Here is an 18,847-nt window from a genome sequence, read left to right on the forward strand (position 1 = left end):
GCTGAGGCGTGTGTGTCGTGAACAACATTATTGTGAACAACAGTAGTGGAACCGGCGGTTCGCGTTCAAAATAAAAGTCCCCTATTGAAACTGATACAAACTGATAAAAATAGTGGAAACATGCCATAATTGGACTAGATAATGATAGGCCAGGTTGGAATGTGGTTAAATTCAACGAAATACAATTATTAGTTAATAAAAGTTGATTTGCCCCTCCAAAAAGTTCAAATCAGTTGAAATTGCACTGTGGATGCATGTGAATTGCATTGGGGGCATGACGAGGGGCAGCCTTCTCAATAGTCTCGCGTTGCCATACCTCCGTTATTAAGTTGCGCTATTAAGTCACGCCTCCCTTAGAGGTCTGTTGAATTTTGTATCGCAAAAATGGTTTGAATGGTCTGCTGGCTCCCAGCAGCAAGATTTCTGATTGAATGAAAGTGAGCTAGCTAGTTGGCAACATTGCAGAAATTTGAAGAAAACCTGGAGGAAAAACTGAATTCTGTTTATCCAGAAGTGTACTTTATACACACAATCGACACACACTATATGGCCAAAAGTATCTAATTCCAAAATCATGGGCATTAATATGGATCTGGTCCCCCCTTTGCTGCTATAACAGCCTCCACTCTTCTGCGAAGCCTTTCCACTCGATGTTGGAACATTGCTGCGGGGACTTGCTTCCATTCAGCCACATGAGCATTAATGACGTCGGGCACTGATGTGGGGCGATTAGGCCTGGCTCGCAGTCTGCTTTCCAATTCATCCCAAAGATGGAGTTGAGGTCGGGGCTCTGTGCAGGCCAGTCAAGTTCTTCCACACCAATCTAGACAAACCCTTTCTGTATGGACCTCGCTTTGTGCATGGGGGCCTTGGTATTCTGAAACAGGAAAGGGCCTTCCCCAAACTGTTGCCACAGAGTTGGAAGCACAGAATCTTCTAGAATGTCATTGTATGTTGTAGCGTTAAGATTTCCCTTCACTGGAACTAATGGGCCCGAACCATGAAAAACTACCCCAGACCATTATTCCTCCTCCACCAAACTTTACAGTTGGCACTATGCATTGGTGCAGGTAGTGTTCTCCTGGCATCCGTCAAACCCAGATTCGTCTGTTGGACTGCCAGATGGTGAAGCGTGATTCATCACTCCAGAAAATGTGTTTCCACTAGTCCAGAGTCCAATGATGGCAAGTTCTACACCACCCCAGATGATGCTTGGCATTGCGCATGCTGATCTTAGGCTTGTGTGGCCTACCACTTTATGTCTGAGCCGTTGTTGCTCCTGGACGTTTCCACTTCACAATAACAGCTCTTTACACTTGACCGGGGAAACTCTAGCAGGGCAGAAATTTGACAAACTGACTTATTGGGGAGATGGTGGTGCCATGTTGAAAGTCTCTGAGTTCTTCAGAACTGGCCATTCTACTGCCAATGTTTGTCTATGGAGACTGCATGGCTGTGTGCTCATTTTATACACCTGTCAGCATAAGGCTTGTTTTTCTTTGGGGGCCAGGTAGGAGCTGGTACGATGTACATTACTGTCAGTTTTAGATTTTAGTGATGTTATATATATGCAGGCCTCAGCCACTACCCTGAGAGGACTTGATTCAGTGTATCATGCAACCCTCAGGTTCATTACAAATCAGAAACGTCTAACACATCATTGTGATCTCTACAGCGCTGTTGGCTGGTCATCATTGACCTTGCGTAGGCTTAAACACTGGTATACGCTGGTTTATAAGGCCATATTGTAGGCTTAAACACTGGTTTATAAGGCCATACTGTAGGCTTAAACACTGGTTTATAAGGCCATATTGTAGGTTTAAACACTGGTTTATAAGGCCATACTGTAGGCTTAAACACTGGTTTATAAGGCCATACTGTAGGTTTAAACACTGGTTTATAAGGCCATACTGTAGGTTTAAACACTGGTTTATAAGGCCATACTGTAGGTTTAAACACTGGTTTATAAGGCCATACTGTAGGTTTAAACACTGGTTTATAAGGCCATACTGTAGGTTTAAACACTGGTTTATAAGGCCATACTGTAGGTTTAAACACTGATTTATAAGGCCATACTGTAGGTTTAAACACTGGTTTATAAGGCCATACTGTAGGTTTAAACACTGGTTTATAAGGCCATACTGTAGGCTTAAACACTGGTTTATAAGGCCATACTGTAGGTTTAAACACTGGTTTATAAGGCCATATTGGGTAAAATGCAATTTTATCTCTGTTCTTTTTTAGTCGCTCTGGATAAGAGCGTCTGCTAAATGACTTAAATGTAAATGTAGTCAGATTGATAAATAAATATCAATTACGGTCTCGTTCTCATTTGCTTCTAACAGTACCAAGAATTAGAACAGGTCATAGTATAAATAGTTTTAGTTTACTTAGCTCTGTGGTTCTGAATTCTCTCCTGAACATTTTAAAATGTGATGATCTAGTTTCGTTGGTGGAGTTTAAACACTTGATCGATGTATATATCATAGAAGATAGCTGTTGTTGTTGTACTGTTTGTGTGTTTATAGTTTTGTTTTGTGTTAGTGTATGTAAGTTGTTTTGTCTGAAACATTGTTCCCTCTGCTGCTATTGGACCAGGTCTCTCTTGGAAAAGAGATGTTATCTAAATGAGAAAAACCTGTATAATTAAAAGGTTAAATAAATCAAAACAGGTGTGCCTGAAATAGCCGAATCCACTATTTTAATGGTGTGTCCACATACTTATGGCCATGTAGTGTACATCAACATGTTTTGATGGGGTTTTAATCTGCTATTTCCATGCACTGTTGCACCTATGAGAATAATATAGCCCCACAGTGTAATAATACCCATAAAACCTGACGGTCAAACAGGGAAATGGTTTCAATCGTTTTTCCAACCATTCATTTTTCCCATAGAGGATTTTAGAAATTAAATTTCTAAAAGTGTTTTAGAAATCAAAATAGATTTTAGATTCCTCAAAGTAGCCACCCTTTGCCTTGATGACTGCTTTGCACACTCTTGGAATTCTCTCAACCAGCTTCATGAGGAATGCTTTTCTTGAAGGTGTTCCTACATAATGATGAGCACTTGTTGGCTGCTTTTCCTTCACTCTGCGGTCCGACTCATCCCAAACCATCTCAATTGGGTTGAGGTCGGGTGATTGTGGAGGCCAGGTCATCTGATGCAGTACTCCATCACTCTCCTTCTTGGTCAAATAGCCCTTACACAGCCTGGAGGTGTGTTGGGTCAATGTCCTGTTGAAAAACAAAAAGTCCCACTAAGCGCAAACCAGATGGGATGGTGTATTGCTGCAGAATGCTGTGGTAGCCATGCTGGTTAAGTGTGACTTGAATTCTAAATAAATCACTGACAGTGTCACCAGAAAAGCACCTCCACACCATAACACCTCCTCCTCAAATCAAATCAAATTTTATTTGTCACACACACATGGTTAGCAGATGTTAATGCGAGTGTAGCGAAATGCTTGTGCTTCTAGTTCCGACAATGCAGTGATAACCAACAAGTAATCTAACTAACAATTCTAAAACTACTGTCTTATACACAGTGTTAGGGGATAAAGAATATGTACATAAGGATATATGAGTGAGTGATGGTACCACCATGCTTCACGGTGGGAAATACACTCTGCATCTCATAAAGACATGGCGGTTGGAATCAAAAATCTCAAATTTGGACTCATCAGACCAAAGAATAGATTTCCACCAGTCTAATGTCCATTGGTTGTGTTTCTTGGCCCAAGCAAGTCTCTTCTTCTTATTGGTGTCCTTTAGTAATGGTTTCTTTGCAGCAATTTGACATGAAGGCCTGATTCACACAATCTCCTCTGAACAGTTGATGCTGAGATGTGTCTGTTACTTGAACTCTGTGAAGGATTTATTTGGGCTGCAGTTTTTGAGGCTGGTAGCTGTAATAAACTTGTCCTCTGCAGCAGAGTTAACTCTGGGTATTCCTTATCTGTGGCGGTTCTCATGAGAGCCAGTTTCATCATAGAGCTTGATGGTTTTCGCGACTGCACTTGAAGAAACTTTCAAAGTTCTTTAAATGTTCTGTATTGACTGACCTTCATGTCTTAAAGCAGGGGTGGACAATTCCAGTCCTCGAGGGCTTGATTGGTGTCACCATTTTACCCCCAGCCCCAGCAAACACACCAATAATCACCTAATCCTGATCTTCAGATTAGAATGCAATTTGATTAATCAGCTGTGTTTGTGTGTGACACCAATCACCATCAAGGAGTTGCCCACCACTGTCTTCCGTATACCAGCCCTACCTTGTCACAACACAACTGATTGGCTCAAACACATTAAGAAGGAAAGAATTTCCACAAATTAACTTCCAGGTGAAGCTGGTTGAGAGAATACCAAGAGGGTGGCTACTTTTAAGAATCTCAAATATAAAATATATTTGGATTTGTTTAACACTTTTTTGGTTACTACATGATTCCATGAGTGTTATTTCATCGTTTTGATGTTGTCACTATAATACTACAATGTAGAACATAATACAAATAAAGAAAAACCCTGGAATCAGTAGATGTGTCCAAACCTTTGTCTGGTACTGTGCATCAGTAAACTAAAGAGTAGCCAGTTTCTGCTCTGCTTGCTTTTACAACTCGGTGAAAGAGCGCAACACATACACACTGAACTATGCTCTTCTGTGCTGGTCCAGCCATCCTTCCAGAAGCTTTGCCTTCACACAGACTGACAGCCTTTGGTCCTAAATCCAGCCGACCACTCTGAGGCATCCGCTTGGTCCTAAATCCAGCCGACCACTCTGAGGCATCCGCTTGGTCCTAAATCCAGCCGACCACTCTGAGGCATCCGCATGGTCCTAAAGCACACCGCTGCTGTTTTTTGTATCACATTGCAATGATAAAACTGGGGAGGACAAAAATGCAATTTCAGAATTTGGGAGGGACATGACACCCCCATCGCTAGTGAAAGTTGTGCCCCAGGGTGGTATAATCACGTTCTAAAGTGAAAAAAAAAATGTTTTTGTTGCTTTATGAAATTGCAGTTTCTACTTCATCTAAACCCAATATATTGTATTCCTGTGGTATTTATGCTGGACTGAGGAACACAGACACACGGTTGAGCAATTTGTGAATGCAATAGAAAGAGAGGGAAGTGTTTCCCAGCAACACATTACCTGTACTACTGATGGATCCATAGCATGTATGAAAGTCTTTAATAGGGACACTGTGAAGACATAATTGCAACACTGTTGGAAAATAATTACTGGAGTGGCCACTAAAACAGATGTAGAGGTATGTACACGGGTCTGTACATGGGTCTGTGCACGGGTCTGTACATGGGTCTGTACATGGGTACATGGGTCTGTACATGGGTCTGTACACGGGTCTGTACATGGGTCTGTACACGGGTCTGTACATGGGTCTGTACACGGGTCTGTACACGTCATTTAATACAGCAGGCTAGTGAACTTTGTAAGTCACCGTACAGAGGTAAGGATGAGATGGGCAAGTACATTTTCAGTTTACTGTTGAACTCTACCAAATCAAGATGACATTAAATCCATTGTGATATTTGCATAGTTCTTGGTAGTGTAAGTAACTCGATATTGGTGAAGGTCATGAGTTACAGAGTCAAATAGACAAATTGAACTCTAATTCCAGAGGAAAAACAAGACAACATGGATGTTTTTGGTGTCTGATAACTCTTGAGGACTTTGGGAAAGAAGCACTTGAGGAAAAAGCTAAATCACCATTCAGTGAGTGTTTTGAAAAAAATCAGGAAGCAGGCCCTCGAAGACATTGTCCATTGCACTGATAAAAAAAACAGTACTATGGACAAAAGTTTATAAACTAATTTCCTTCCTGTAATCCCAATCTGGTTTGACTTTATGAGAGGACATTTACAGAGATTCTCGTCAGTATCCTACAAAATCAAGTCAGAATCAAATAAGCACAGCAGTGAGTGAGGCTATGTTTAAAAATACTCTAATGTTATACTTTGAATATTAAAAACATAGATCAGATGAGTGTATAACTAAATTGCGCCCTTTGATTATAGTTGAGGGAGTCCTCTGTATAGAAATCCAGAAGAAGCTATCAAAAAACAATTGACACAGCCACAAGCCATAGAAACATGGCAGAAACATGGTATAAACATGGTATAAACATGGCAGAAACATGGTAGAAACATGGCAGAAACATGGTAGAAACATGGTAGAAACATGGCAGAAACATGGTAGAAACATGGTAGAAACATGGCAGAAACATGGTAGAAACATGGTAGAAACATGGTAGAAACGTGGTAGAAACGTGGTAGAAACGTGGTAGAAACATGGCAGAAACATGGTAGAAACATGGTATAAACATGGTATAAACATGGCATAAACATGGCATAAACATGGCATAAACATGGTAGAAACATGGTAGAAACATGGCAGAAACATGGCAGAAACATGGTAGAAACATGGTATAAACGTGGTAGAAACATGGCAGAAACATGGCTGAAACATGGCAGAAACATGGTAGAAACATGGCATAAACATGGCAGAAACATGACTGAAACATGGTATAAACATGGCAGAAACATGGTATAAACATGGCAGAAACATGGTAGAAACATGGCAGAAAACAAACCGGCCACCTAAGCTCCCCCGTAGGTCTTCTCAAGGTCCACCTGCTAAGAAATCCAAAATAGTTTCCCTGAATAACAACTCATGCAAGAAGCATAAAACTGGAGGCCCAGTATAATAAACCTGATGCACAGAAAGATCTAGAATCCCTCCAGTGTTCAGTGAGTGTAGCTATTGGAAATGTTTGTACGTTTCCAAATACAAGCTGTTGGTTCAACTGATCCATACAGTCATTTTTACATCTACAGGCAGTGAAATATAATTTCTTTATGAATAAAACTCAGATGAAAAATAATTTTTCTGTTCTATTTCAGTCTGCAAGTCAGAGTCCAGGCTACACCTTTCAACATGCCTAATTTTATTTAGATTATTTAGATTTGATTTAGAAACTATCCTGAACGAAAATATAAACGCAACATGGAAAAATGTCTGTGATTTTACTGATTTACAGTTGTGGTATCCCAGGAGGTCTGGTAATAGAGGGAAGGTACGTGAGGCGACGTTGGCTCCCTCTGCTGGGGAATACGTGAGCTGGGCACCCCGACATGGACAGCTCTAAGTGAGAGGTAATTAGAGGAATGTGCCAACCAACCGTGGAGGCCAAAAGAAAAGGAGCAGAGTACACCACGAGAGAGAATGGGGAGAGACCGACACCAAGCCACAGTAGAGAAGAAGGGCTGAGCCAAACCTAAGTGATTTTCTTTGTTATTTTTCATTTCTGTCTTAGTAAAGTTGTTTTGGCGGACTAAAGCCTCCCTGTATCTTTGTCAATCTCTGCACGCTCAATCCAACACCCCACGGTTTCCCACCCAGTTCATATAAGGAAATCAGTCAATTGGGGCTCCTCAGTGGCACAGCATCTAGCATCTCAGTGCTAGAGGCGCCACTACAGACTCGTTCGATTCCAGGCTGTAACACAACCGGACGTGATTGGGAGTCCGATGGGGCGGCACACAATTGGCCCAGCGTCGTTGGGGTTTGGCCAGGGCAGGCCGTCATTGTAAGTAAGAATTTGTTCTTAACTGACTTGCCTAGTTAAATTAATAAAGGTAAAAAAATATGATGAAAACATAATTAGGCCCTAATCTATGGGTTTCACATGATTGGGCAGGGGCGCAGCCATGGGTGGGCCTGGGAGTGCATAAGCCAAACCACTTGGGAGCCAGGCCCAGCCAATCAGAAGGAGTTTTTCCCCACAAAAGGGCTTTATTTGTCACGTTCTTTCAAAATCGAACCCAGAAGCAGACCAGGACAAGGAGAGTAGGAAGAGGGTGAGTATTTATTTACAAGTGAATGTGAATGGGTAGATAGATCCAGGTGGCGTAGCGGGCAGCGGTGGTGAGTTGATGGGAGTAAATAGGTGGATCCAATGGGGTAGCGGAATCCGACGACGACCAGGCGGGAATGGGGTAAATGATCCGGGTGAGTAACTGAAGAGAGAACAAACGGAGATAAGTTTAAGGCAAGCAATACGTAAAAAACAACAAAACAAATTCTATCCAACTTGAGGCTGATACTATGGCACAACATACTGTTCATGGCTAACGATCCGGCAGGGAATGGATGTCAGGTCCGGGCTTATGAAGAGGAGAGATGATCAGGACCAGGTGTGCAGATAGCTGATGGGATACAGGTGCGGGTAATCAGAACTCCCAACTGGCTACATTGCCCGGCAACCAGACAGGGTGCGTTCCAGGACGCCGGAAAAAACACTCCAGGACAGAACACAGGCAAAAAACAGACTCAGGAAACGGGATTCGTGACATTATTACAGACAGAAATACTCCTTAGATTCATCAGCTGTCCGGGTGGCTGGTCTCAGACAATCAAGGTTTGGCAGGTGGAGGCTGTCATTGTAAATAAGAATTTGTTCTTAACTGACTTGCCAAGGTAAAAAAAAAAAAAATGTACACAGGTGCACCTTGTGCTGGGGACAATAAAAGGTCACACTAAAATGTGTAGTTTTGTCACACAGCCATTGATGTCTCAAGTTTTGAGGGAGCATGCTGAATGCAGGAATGTTCACCAGAGCTGTTGCCAGAGAATTGACTCTTCATTTCTCTACCATAAGCCGCCTCCAACGTCGTTTTAGAGAATTTGGGGGTACGTCCAACCGGCCTTGCAACTGAAAACCACGTGTCACCACGCCAGCCCAGGACCTCCACATCCGGCTTCTTTAAAAAATATATTTTATTTGATTTAACCTTTATTTAACTACGCAAGCCAGTAATGATCATGCTGTTTAATCGGCTTCTTGACATGCCACACCTGTCAGGTAGATGGATTATCTTGGCAAAAGAGAAATGCTCATTAACAGGGATGTAAACACATTTGTGCACAACATTTGAGAGAAATAAGCTTTTTTGCATAGAAAACACTTCTGGGATCTTTTATTTCAGCTCATGAAACATGGGAACAACACTTTACATGTTTTGGTCAAATTAACTAATATTTGTCTTTTGTTGAATATATAACTACATTCAAAGCGTGTTTAGTATTATCTAGTCCAATTGTGGTGTGACACCACTATTTTTATTCGTTTGCGTCAATTTCAATGGGGGACTTTGATTTTGAAGGCGAACCGCCGATTCCACTATTGTTGCTCACGGTAATGTTGTTCACAACACACTGGTATGATTGAAAGAGAGGGGGGAACAGGCAAAACATGTGTTACATTTGCCTCTTTCTGCTTCTTGAAGTTATCCAAAATAGGTTTCATTGGTTGGCGAGAAAGCAGTCCAGGAAACAGACCAAATGTGATACAAATCCCAAGAAAACTGACTACATTGTAGCCGTTAAGCAATAATGTAACCAATATGTATCAAATCGCTCTTCAAGAAGCGTTGCAACAGTCCTCTGGTCCAAACCATTTCTGGTAGAGGGGACCACATTTATTTTAAACAGTACAAAACAACTATGTGCCAATTTTTTAAAGGAATTTCCACGAATAATATACATGTATTTTAGTCTGTAGGCAAGACATACATAACATAGGCTATATATTATGTTTTCTAACAACAGCTTCAAATCACTTACGTAAATGATTTATTATCGTCTTCTGACCCCTCTACTGTAATGGCATATTTCAGAGTGTGGGGATGGTCAGATGACGATGAATTTGAGAACAGTCATCTGGCAGCTTCCAAAATCAATTGAAATGTTTTCTAAATAACATAATTATTATAAATGAAATTGTAAAAAAAAAAAAATGAAATGAGGTATTTTGTCCATGTAGGCCTGTCCATTTTCTTTGTTTTGAAGGCAAGAAACAAAGGAATATGGCTAATGAATAATGCAACACATTTTATATTGTTGTACAATATTTTGGATATGAGATCCTCTTTATAGGCTGGGCTGTGCAAAAAGGTCGGGCAATTTGTAATGCTATGAAGCACTGTCTGCTTTCAAACACACACGGATGGGTTTTCTTTATTTTTTCTCGTCTCAGTCTTATCGATCATTAATTCATGTGAAAAGACGGATAACCTGATAATAGAACTAGCAATACCGGATGTCCCCACGTTACCATACTGTGATTGAACCAATCCAGGTCTTGTAGAGATCAGACAATGATACAAAGGAAACGAAACAAGGAGACATGCGAGTGTATTAAGGAAGCGGCTGTGATTTTAGTAGCGTACAGTCAGTCACATGTTTATCTTGTATTGATCCTATGAATATCGCGTTCAAAAATGACAGCTGGATCCAGCCAGCGGAATGCAGCAGTGGTCTTATTAATCTTTCATGTATATTTATATGGGAGTTATCAACTGACTGAGTTACAGGTAAGTGGTCTGCTTCAGCTCTATGCTATACAGGAATGCTGCGCAACTCGCCATAACCGGTTATTTACATTGTAACTGCTGCTACGGTCAAGAGTTCAGTTGTTACATTGTTTATACACTCGGATGTGTTACGTCGTATTGTTACATTGTAACTACTATGCTACACTCATCGTTGTTATTGACCCGTTTACACCTTGCCATATTTCATTAGGCGCTACGTCATCTTGTCCCACTAGGGAATGGACGTCTGCGGTGTTTGTAACAGCAATATGGAGAAGAGCCTGTCTCTGGTCAGAGATCGCATTTAGTTTGAGAGATTGCAAAATATGACCTTTTCTTTCAAGACAGGATATATATATATATATATTGTTTTCGGTGATAATATTGTTTTGTTTGTTTAGTTACTTTTTCCTCAACTTGTTTCTCTAACTTTATAGCATGTCAAATTAGCTTGCACTGCAGAGCTAAAAGCTAGACTAGGTTCAAGATACCACTGTAGCTAGCGACCTCCACCTAATAATTATCATAAAAAACAAACGACATTGGGGTCACAATAAACAAAAATGGGAGGCAAAAGTCACATAAATCAAATTGGCTTAACAGCCAATACACAATGTGTATTATTTAACATGACTATTAAAATTGTACTTATATTAATGGGTAATTGTTTACAAGTTACTAGCTATCCCATAAAGCCAACACCGAAAACCACATATATTCATCTTCTTCTGTGGTTTGGTAACCTCCTGTTCTTCTACGGACTCTGGCTGGACTGAAAATGTCGTAAAGTGACATCCATCTCGCACACAGATCCTTCAACCACACGCGGGCGGTGTGATTCCACTCCGTTGTTGACGTCCCCATTGAAATTAATGATATCCGGCGCCTTGTTCACATTACACATAAGCATGTTCTGTAGGCCATCTATTCGTTGCTGTCTGGACAAAAAAAGTATGACATTGTTTTCCGCCACCGATAATTGAATGCAAGGGAAGCCAGTGAGTATTTCGCCTCCCTTGATAAAAAAAGTATAAAATAGCCAATCAGCGTCGAGCTAAAGTGAGTGAGCTCAACTGTGAATGGTCCTGGCACACCAAAATAAAAGTGTAAAGGGAAGCCAGTTTGGGTTTGGCTTCACTCCTATCACATCGCATTGAGAGCATACGTCATTGACAGAAACTTGTTGCATCTCATTGTGTTATTGTCCTCTGGTGGCTAGCTAGCTAAAATTGGCTTGTGGTTTTACCTAATTCTCCGTATTGGCCAATGATTATAATGGTAATGGCAATTCTGATCCAACCATTAATTCATACATTGTGCCCCTGGCCTGAGAGGATGGAAGTTCAACATGTAACTAGATGTGGAAGGCTAATGTTAACCAGCTAACGCTGCCCATGAATGGAAGTTAGGCCAGGTAGCCAGGGACAACAAATACTATTCATAAAAAATGTAATGTATGACAGAGTCATAGACCGTTTGGTCAACATGAAAGTGAGGAGGATGGCATTGGCATTTCTCTACAAGTAGGGTGAGTCAACATGTTTTTTACTTACACACATACAGAAATCAGAACCATGGACAGCCACATCGTATTTAGCTTATAATGATTGGACTAAATTGTTTTCAGTATGTTTTTAGTTGTCAATGTATTAGAATACGCATAAGTGATTTGATGATGTTGAAATGTTGAAGTTGACATGGTGCTGGAATAGTGGAGGCAGCTCCAGTTTTCTTTGTGACTTCCGGTAACTCTCCATGGGTCTAAATCAATAAATATTCTGTCTGGGCTTCCCCAGTGATTTTATCCACACACCACGACTGGTAATGTTAAATAATACACATAGTTTAATTATAAGACTGTTGCATTCCGTTTACGTTTAAGTTGGTGATGGTAATGGTGTTTGTTTTTGATGATAATTATTAGATGGAGGTCACAAGCAGTATAGTGGTATTTTCAACCTAGCTTTTAGCTAGCTACAGTGGTACCTTCAACCTAGCCTAGCTTTTAGCTAGCTAAGTGGTACGTTCAACCTAGCCTAGCTTTTAGCTACCTACAGTGGTACCTTCAACCTAGCCTAGCTTTTAGCTAGCTACAGTGGTACCTTCAACCTAGCCTAGCTTTTAGCTAGCTACAGTGGTACCTTCAACCTAGCCTAGCTTTTAGCTAGCTACAGTGGTATCTTCAACCTAGCCTAGCTTTTAGCTAGCTACAGTGGTACCTTCAACCTAGCCTAGCTTTTAGCTAGCTAGCTGTTCTGCAGTGCAAGCTAACTTGACTTGCTATAAAGTTAGAGAAACAAGTTGAGGAAAATGTAACTAAACAAAACATGTTCATCATATCTTGAATGAAAAGGTCATATTTTGCAATCTCCCAAAATAAATGCGATCTGGGGGCGACCGAGAGCCTAGTGGTCAGTGTCGGACTAGTAACCGAAAGGTTGGGGGATCAAATCCCCCCGAGCTGACAAGGTACAAATATGTTGTTCTGCCCCCCTGAACAAGGCAGTTAACCCACTATTCATAGGCTGTCATTGTACATAAGAATTTGTTCTTAACTGACTGGCATAGTTGAATAAATAAAAACACAGCCTCTCCTCCATATTGCGTTACAAACACCTCACGTGTCGGTTCAGAAGCGGTGCAGGACTCCGTGAAGATGACCTACGGTGTAATGAAATACGTTCTGATGTAAACGGGGTATAAATAACTGTCTTCTTTCTGCTAGCCTGCCTGCTACATTGACAGAGATTTGTGGCTTGATTATTATGACTTTTATTATGAATCAGTTGGTGAAGATGTTGATAAAGGCGTTGTGAATTTCTGCTGAACAAACAGGTATGTCATCTCTGCAACAGAACAGTGCAGAATAGCACCGCTCTGGGCCAGTTCTGTTCCGCGTCTGCGGGCTTGGTTGACGGATGCTGCTGCCTGCTGCGGAAAGAAAACACCAGCAATGCTGACTACGTCATCGGGTAGGAAGTTGTGCTTTGGCAACACCAGGCTTCGTTTTGATGATTATTGATTATTCACTTGATGTAATAACATATGTAGAAACATTCAACAACTATATCAACTGTAACAACTGTTTAGTAAAATATACAAACTGACTACTTGTCTTGTTGCCAATGTCTCATTGTCATTGTTACATTATGTTGTCTATTTCCCCTAAAAACGTTATTTATCCCACTCTGTTTTCTCACTCAGGTTGGACCTATCAAACTGTTCTCTAAGTCATGTCGAGGACCTTCAAGAGGCATCAACAGCTGCAATGATGTATGTTAAACAGACCGTTTACATTTAGGCGACAAACCTGATCAGTTTGTTCATGTTTTTATAGAGCCTGTGGTACTTTCTCTGTTCTTCTACAGAGATATCTCACTGAACCCCATAGTTCAACTGAACAATTCACTGTTTCAAGGCTTCATCCAGTTGGATGACCTGTAAGTACAACTCACTGAGCTGTGTTACCGAGTCCAACCTTGCAATGCACATTTTAATGTCCAATCAGTTCCTTATTAGAATAGAATTCACACATTTTAATGTCCAATCAGTTCCTTATTAGAATAGAATTCACACATATTTGAATGTCCAATCAGTTCCTTATTAGAATAGAATTCACACATTTTAATGTCCAATCAGTTCCTTATTAGAATAGAATTCACACATATTTGAATGTCCAATCAGTTCCTTATTAGAATAGAATTCACACATATTTGAGTGTCCAATCAGTTCCTTATTAGAATAGAATTCACACATATTTGAGTGTCCAATCAGTTCCTTATTAGAATAGAATTCACACACATTTTAATGTCCAATCAGTTCCTTATTAGAATAGAACATTTTAATGAGCCTATACCCTTTCTGTAAGGATTCTGCCTGTCAACCTGACCTGTCCAGGAGGCAATACATCATGGAATAAAATGGAGGTCAAAGGGGACACACGTCACTGTGAAGGACAGAAGGACATCTGCAACCAGACTGGACATCTGTGTAAGTCACTGTCAACCTTTTTCTGCTGCATGATCCTTGTTGTTGTGTTTAATAAAGAAGTAGCCTAGTAGTTGAAAAGACAAAAACACCAGTTTTGGTAACTAGAAGGATAGGGCTGGGGAAAATGTAACCACTCTCCAATTCATAGACAAAGCTATGGATGGTGAAAAGACAAAAACACCACTGTTTTGGTAACTAGAAGGATAGGGCTGGGGAAAATGTAACCACTCTCCAATTCATAGACAAAGCTATGGATGGTGAAAAGACAAAAACACCACTGTTTTGGTAACTAGAAGGATAGGGCTGGGGAAAATGTAACCACTCTCCAATTCATAGACAAAGCTATGGATGGTGAAAAGACAAAAACACCACTGTTTTGGTAACTAGAAGGATAGGGCTGGGGAAAATGTAACCACTCTCCAATTCATAGACAAAGCTATGGATGGTGAAAAGACAAAAACACCACTGTTTTGGTAACTAGAAGGATAGGGCTGGGGAAAATGTAACCACTCTCCAATTCATAGACAAAGCTATGGATGGTGAAAAGACAAAAACACCACTGTTTTGGTAACTAGAAGGATAGGGCTGGGGAAAATGTAACCACTCTCCAATTCATAGACAAAGCTATGGATGGTGAAAAGACAAAAACACCACTGTTTTGGTAACTAGAAGGATAGGGCTGGGGAAAATGTAACCACTCTCCAATTCATAGACAAAGCTATGGATGGTGAAAAGACAAAAACACCACTGTTTTGGTAACTAGAAGGATAGGGCTGGGGAAAATGTAACCACTCTCCAATTCATAGACAAAGCTATGGATGGAATGACTGACCGTTCATGATATCAAATTATAGTTTTAACCACATTTTGAGGCAAGACAGTGTTTGTTTGCAATTACTTTGTTTTACTATCATTGGAATAAAAAAAAAGCATATATTTTGTTCTAATGACGACCAAAGTTGAACAAAACTAATGAGGTATTTATAAGTTATATTCTTCAATAATCAGTGTGCTATATGCCATTAATTTAAGAAGTCCAAAAATGTATGTGCCAATTAGATTGCCCACTTTAAACTCACTTTGGGAAATTAAAATGTCCGCTTCCATTCTGAATACAGTGATTCTGAATACAGTGATCTGGCATCAATATTATAGTTGGCATTACTGTCATAATATCTGTTTATAAAGTTTCATAGAGACTATAACATTGCTTCTGAGCAAGGCGTTTAACCCACTGTTCCCCGGGTGCCGAAGACGTGGATGTAGCATAGTGGTTAGAGCGTTGGACTAGTAACCGAAAGGTTGCAAGTTCAAATCCCCGAGCTGACAAGGTCTGTCGTTCTGCCTCTGAACAGGCAGTTAACCCACTGTTCCTAGGCCGTCATTGAAAATAAGAATTGGTTCTTAACTGACTTGCCTAGTTAAATAAAGGTAAAAAAAAATAAAAATAAAAAAGGCAGCACCCTGCACATGGGTTGGGTTAAATGCAGAAGACACATTTCAGTTAAATGCATTCCGTTGTACAACTGACTAGCTATTCCCCCCCCCCCCCCTCTTCTACAGCGTTGAACTGCCCTGAGAACTCCCTCTGTGCAGCGTACGGTCCGGGCTTCTTTGAGTGTAACTGTGTGGACAACTTCCATGGATACAAGTGTCTCCGAGAGGTCAGTGAGTACACCACATCATCCCACGTATGACTATTGTCAAGACAATGGCTTTAACTTTATCCTCAACAACATTCATTCATATCCAATCTCTGATTGTTAAAGACAGCACGAGCGTTAATTAATCACAGAGGGAAATTCACAGCCTTTCAAACCAAAAAAAAACCCATTGTGGTGTAAGGTGCCATGGTAACCACCGAGTCACATTGTTGTTCTCCGTCTCTGTTGTTGACAGGGGAAGTTCCATATAATCAAGGTGTTCGGGATTCTAGGGGCCTCCACAGTCCTGGTCTCCATCCTGCTCTGGGTCACCCAGAGACGCAAGGTCAAATCTGGCTGAGGTTGTACCCACTCCCCTGGTCTGAGGCCTGGTCCTGGGACTCCACTTGGAAAACACTTGTTTTCCAGTGATGCTGATATTTTTTTTTAAATTTTTTTAATTTGACCTTTATTTAACTAGGCAGTTAAAGTTTAACTTTAACTTAAGTTTAACTTAAGTCAGTTAAGAACAAATTCTTATTTTCAATGACGGCCTGGGAACAGTGGGTTAACTGCCTGTTCAGGGGCAGAACGACAGATTTATACCTTGTCAGCTCGGGGGTTTGAACTTGCAACCTTCCGGTTACTAGTCCAACGCTCTAACCACTAGGCTACCCATATGAAGAGACAGGGGGGGGGGGGATATGTGACCATTTTAAAACTGACTTTAGCGTGGAAAGTCAGTGTATTCTATGGTAATGACAGTTGTATCATTGACCTTTATAGTTTTAATCATCTGTTTTGACGAGGTTGTTAAATCTTTGTTTTATCACCACAGATGTTGCAATTGTTGTAGCCTTTAAAAAAAAAAAAACAACAACCTTGCAGCCATTTCCCTAGATCAACATGAAATCTAAGAGATTGTGATGCGGGACAATACACGACCTCACTTTATGGTCTACAGTATGTGCCAAATCATTAAAAGTTGACTAAGATGCTTGGGGCCAGTTTCCCGGGACATCGACTAAGCCTCGTACAGGACTAACACATCTATTTCAATAGAGATTCTCCACCGAGCATGTTTTTAGTCCAGCACTACGGTTAATGTGTGTCTGGGAAATCAAACCTTATACTTGATCAATGAAGCATGAATTGTAGTAGAAGCAATAATATGCAGTATAAAGTAGCATTATGCACCCCCCCTTAATTTTTGGTAAAACTGACAAAGATATCGATTAATGAATTACATTATAGGGAGACACGAGCAAAACGCAGAGAGTACTGCAAATGTTGAATTGTTGTTGTATGTACAGATTGTTCATGTAATAATACATTTTTGCTGTTTGCTGTTTTGTATTTCATCTTGGATTAAAGAAGATATGATATACTGACAATATAGATGTGATATACTGACAATATACTGTCTATTGAACAAAAATATAAAAGGAACATGTAGTGTTGGTCCCATGTTTCATGAGCTGAAATAAAAGATGCCAGAAATTTCCATTCGCACAAAAATTAGCTTATATCTCGCAAATGTTATGCACAAATTTGTTTACATCCCTGTGAGTGAGCATTTGTCCCAATATTATCTATCCACCGGACAGCTGTGGCATGTCAAGAAGCTGATTAAACAGCATGATCATTACACAGGTGCACCTTGTGCTGGGGACAATAAAAGGCCACTCAAATATGCAGTTGTGTCACACAACACAATGTGAGAACTTGTTCTCAACTAGCCTACCTGGTTAAATAAAGGTGTTCTCAACTAGCCTACCTGGTTAAATAAAGGTGTTCTCAACTAGCCTACCTGGTTAAATAAAGGTGTTCTCAACTAGCCTACCTGGTTAAATAAAGGTGTTCTCAACTTGCCTACCTGGTTAAATAAAAGGTGTTCTCAACTAGCCTACCTGGTTAAATAATGGTGTTCTCAACTAGCCTACCTGGTTAAATAAAGGTGTTCTCAACTAGCCTACCTGGTTAAATAATGGTGTTCTCAACTGGCCTACCTGGTTAAATAATGGTGTTCTCAACTGGCCTACCTGGTTAAATAAAGGTGTTCTCAACTAGCCTACCTGGTTAAATAAAGGTGTTCTCAACTAGCCTACCTGGTTAAATAAAGGTGAAATGAATAAATAAACAATGCCACAGATGTCTCAAGTTGAGGGAGCGTGCAATTAGCATGCAAGAATGTCCACCAGAGATGTTGCCAGAGAATTTAATGATAATTTCTCTACCATAAGCCGCCTCCAACGTCATTTTAGAGAAGTTGGCAGTCCAACTGGTCTCACATCCACAGACCACGTGTAACCACGCCATCCCAGGACCTCCACATCCAGCTTCTTCACCTGTGGGATTGTCTGAAACCAGCCACCTGGACAGATGATGAAACAGGAGTATGTCTGTCTGTATTAAAGCCTTTTTTGTGTTAAAAAAACCCCATTCTGATTGGCTGGGCTCCCAAGTGGGTGGGTCTATGCCCTCCCAGGCCCACCAATGGCTGCGCCCCTCTGCCCAGTCATGTGAAATTCATAGATTAGGGTCTAATTCATTCATTTCATTTGACCGATTTCCTTATATGAACTGTAACTCGGTGAAATCTTTGATTGTTGCGTTTATATTTGTATTCAGTATAGACATGATATACTGAAAATATACACTGAACAAAAATATAAATGCAACATGTAAAGTGCTGGTCTCATGTTTCATGGTCCCAGTCTTCACTTCACTGCTCCCACAGCCATTTAGATTTGCCTTTGTTCTCTGGTCCCACTTCCCCACACCCTTACCAGCTTCAGGCCCACTTCCCCACTCTGATCCTTA

At 40.7% G+C, this 18,847-nt stretch overlaps 1 protein-coding gene across 1 annotated transcript; it reads left to right on the top strand.

The window, feature by feature from the left end:
• The first annotated feature begins 10,171 nt into the window (after positions 1–10,171).
• LOC115123903 (all-trans retinoic acid-induced differentiation factor-like) lies at positions 10,172–17,528 on the top strand. Its single transcript, XM_029653262.2, has 7 exons — positions 10,172–10,391; positions 13,227–13,363; positions 13,596–13,664; positions 13,760–13,831; positions 14,260–14,381; positions 15,945–16,045; positions 16,281–17,528. Exons 1-7 carry the CDS (start codon positions 10,299–10,301, stop codon positions 16,383–16,385), a joined length of 699 nt encoding a protein of 232 aa, XP_029509122.1. The 5' UTR covers positions 10,172–10,298; the 3' UTR covers positions 16,386–17,528.
• Positions 17,529–18,847: the final 1,319 nt, after the last annotated feature.

The sequence above is a fragment of the Oncorhynchus nerka genome, linkage group LG24, assembly GCF_034236695.1.
Source record: "Oncorhynchus nerka isolate Pitt River linkage group LG24, Oner_Uvic_2.0, whole genome shotgun sequence".
Lineage (NCBI taxonomy): Eukaryota > Metazoa > Chordata > Actinopteri > Salmoniformes > Salmonidae > Oncorhynchus > Oncorhynchus nerka.

Coding starts and splice junctions, on each gene's coding strand:
- LOC115123903 (XM_029653262.2), top strand. CDS start 10,299: ATGACAGCTGGATCCAGCCAGCGGAATGCAGCAGTGGTCTTATTAATC. Junction 10,392..13,226: donor ATCAACTGACTGAGTTACAG/GTAAGTGGTCTG, acceptor CTGAACAAACAG/GTATGTCATCTCTGCAACAG. Junction 14,382..15,944: donor CAACCAGACTGGACATCTGT/GTAAGTCACTGT, acceptor CCTCTTCTACAG/CGTTGAACTGCCCTGAGAAC.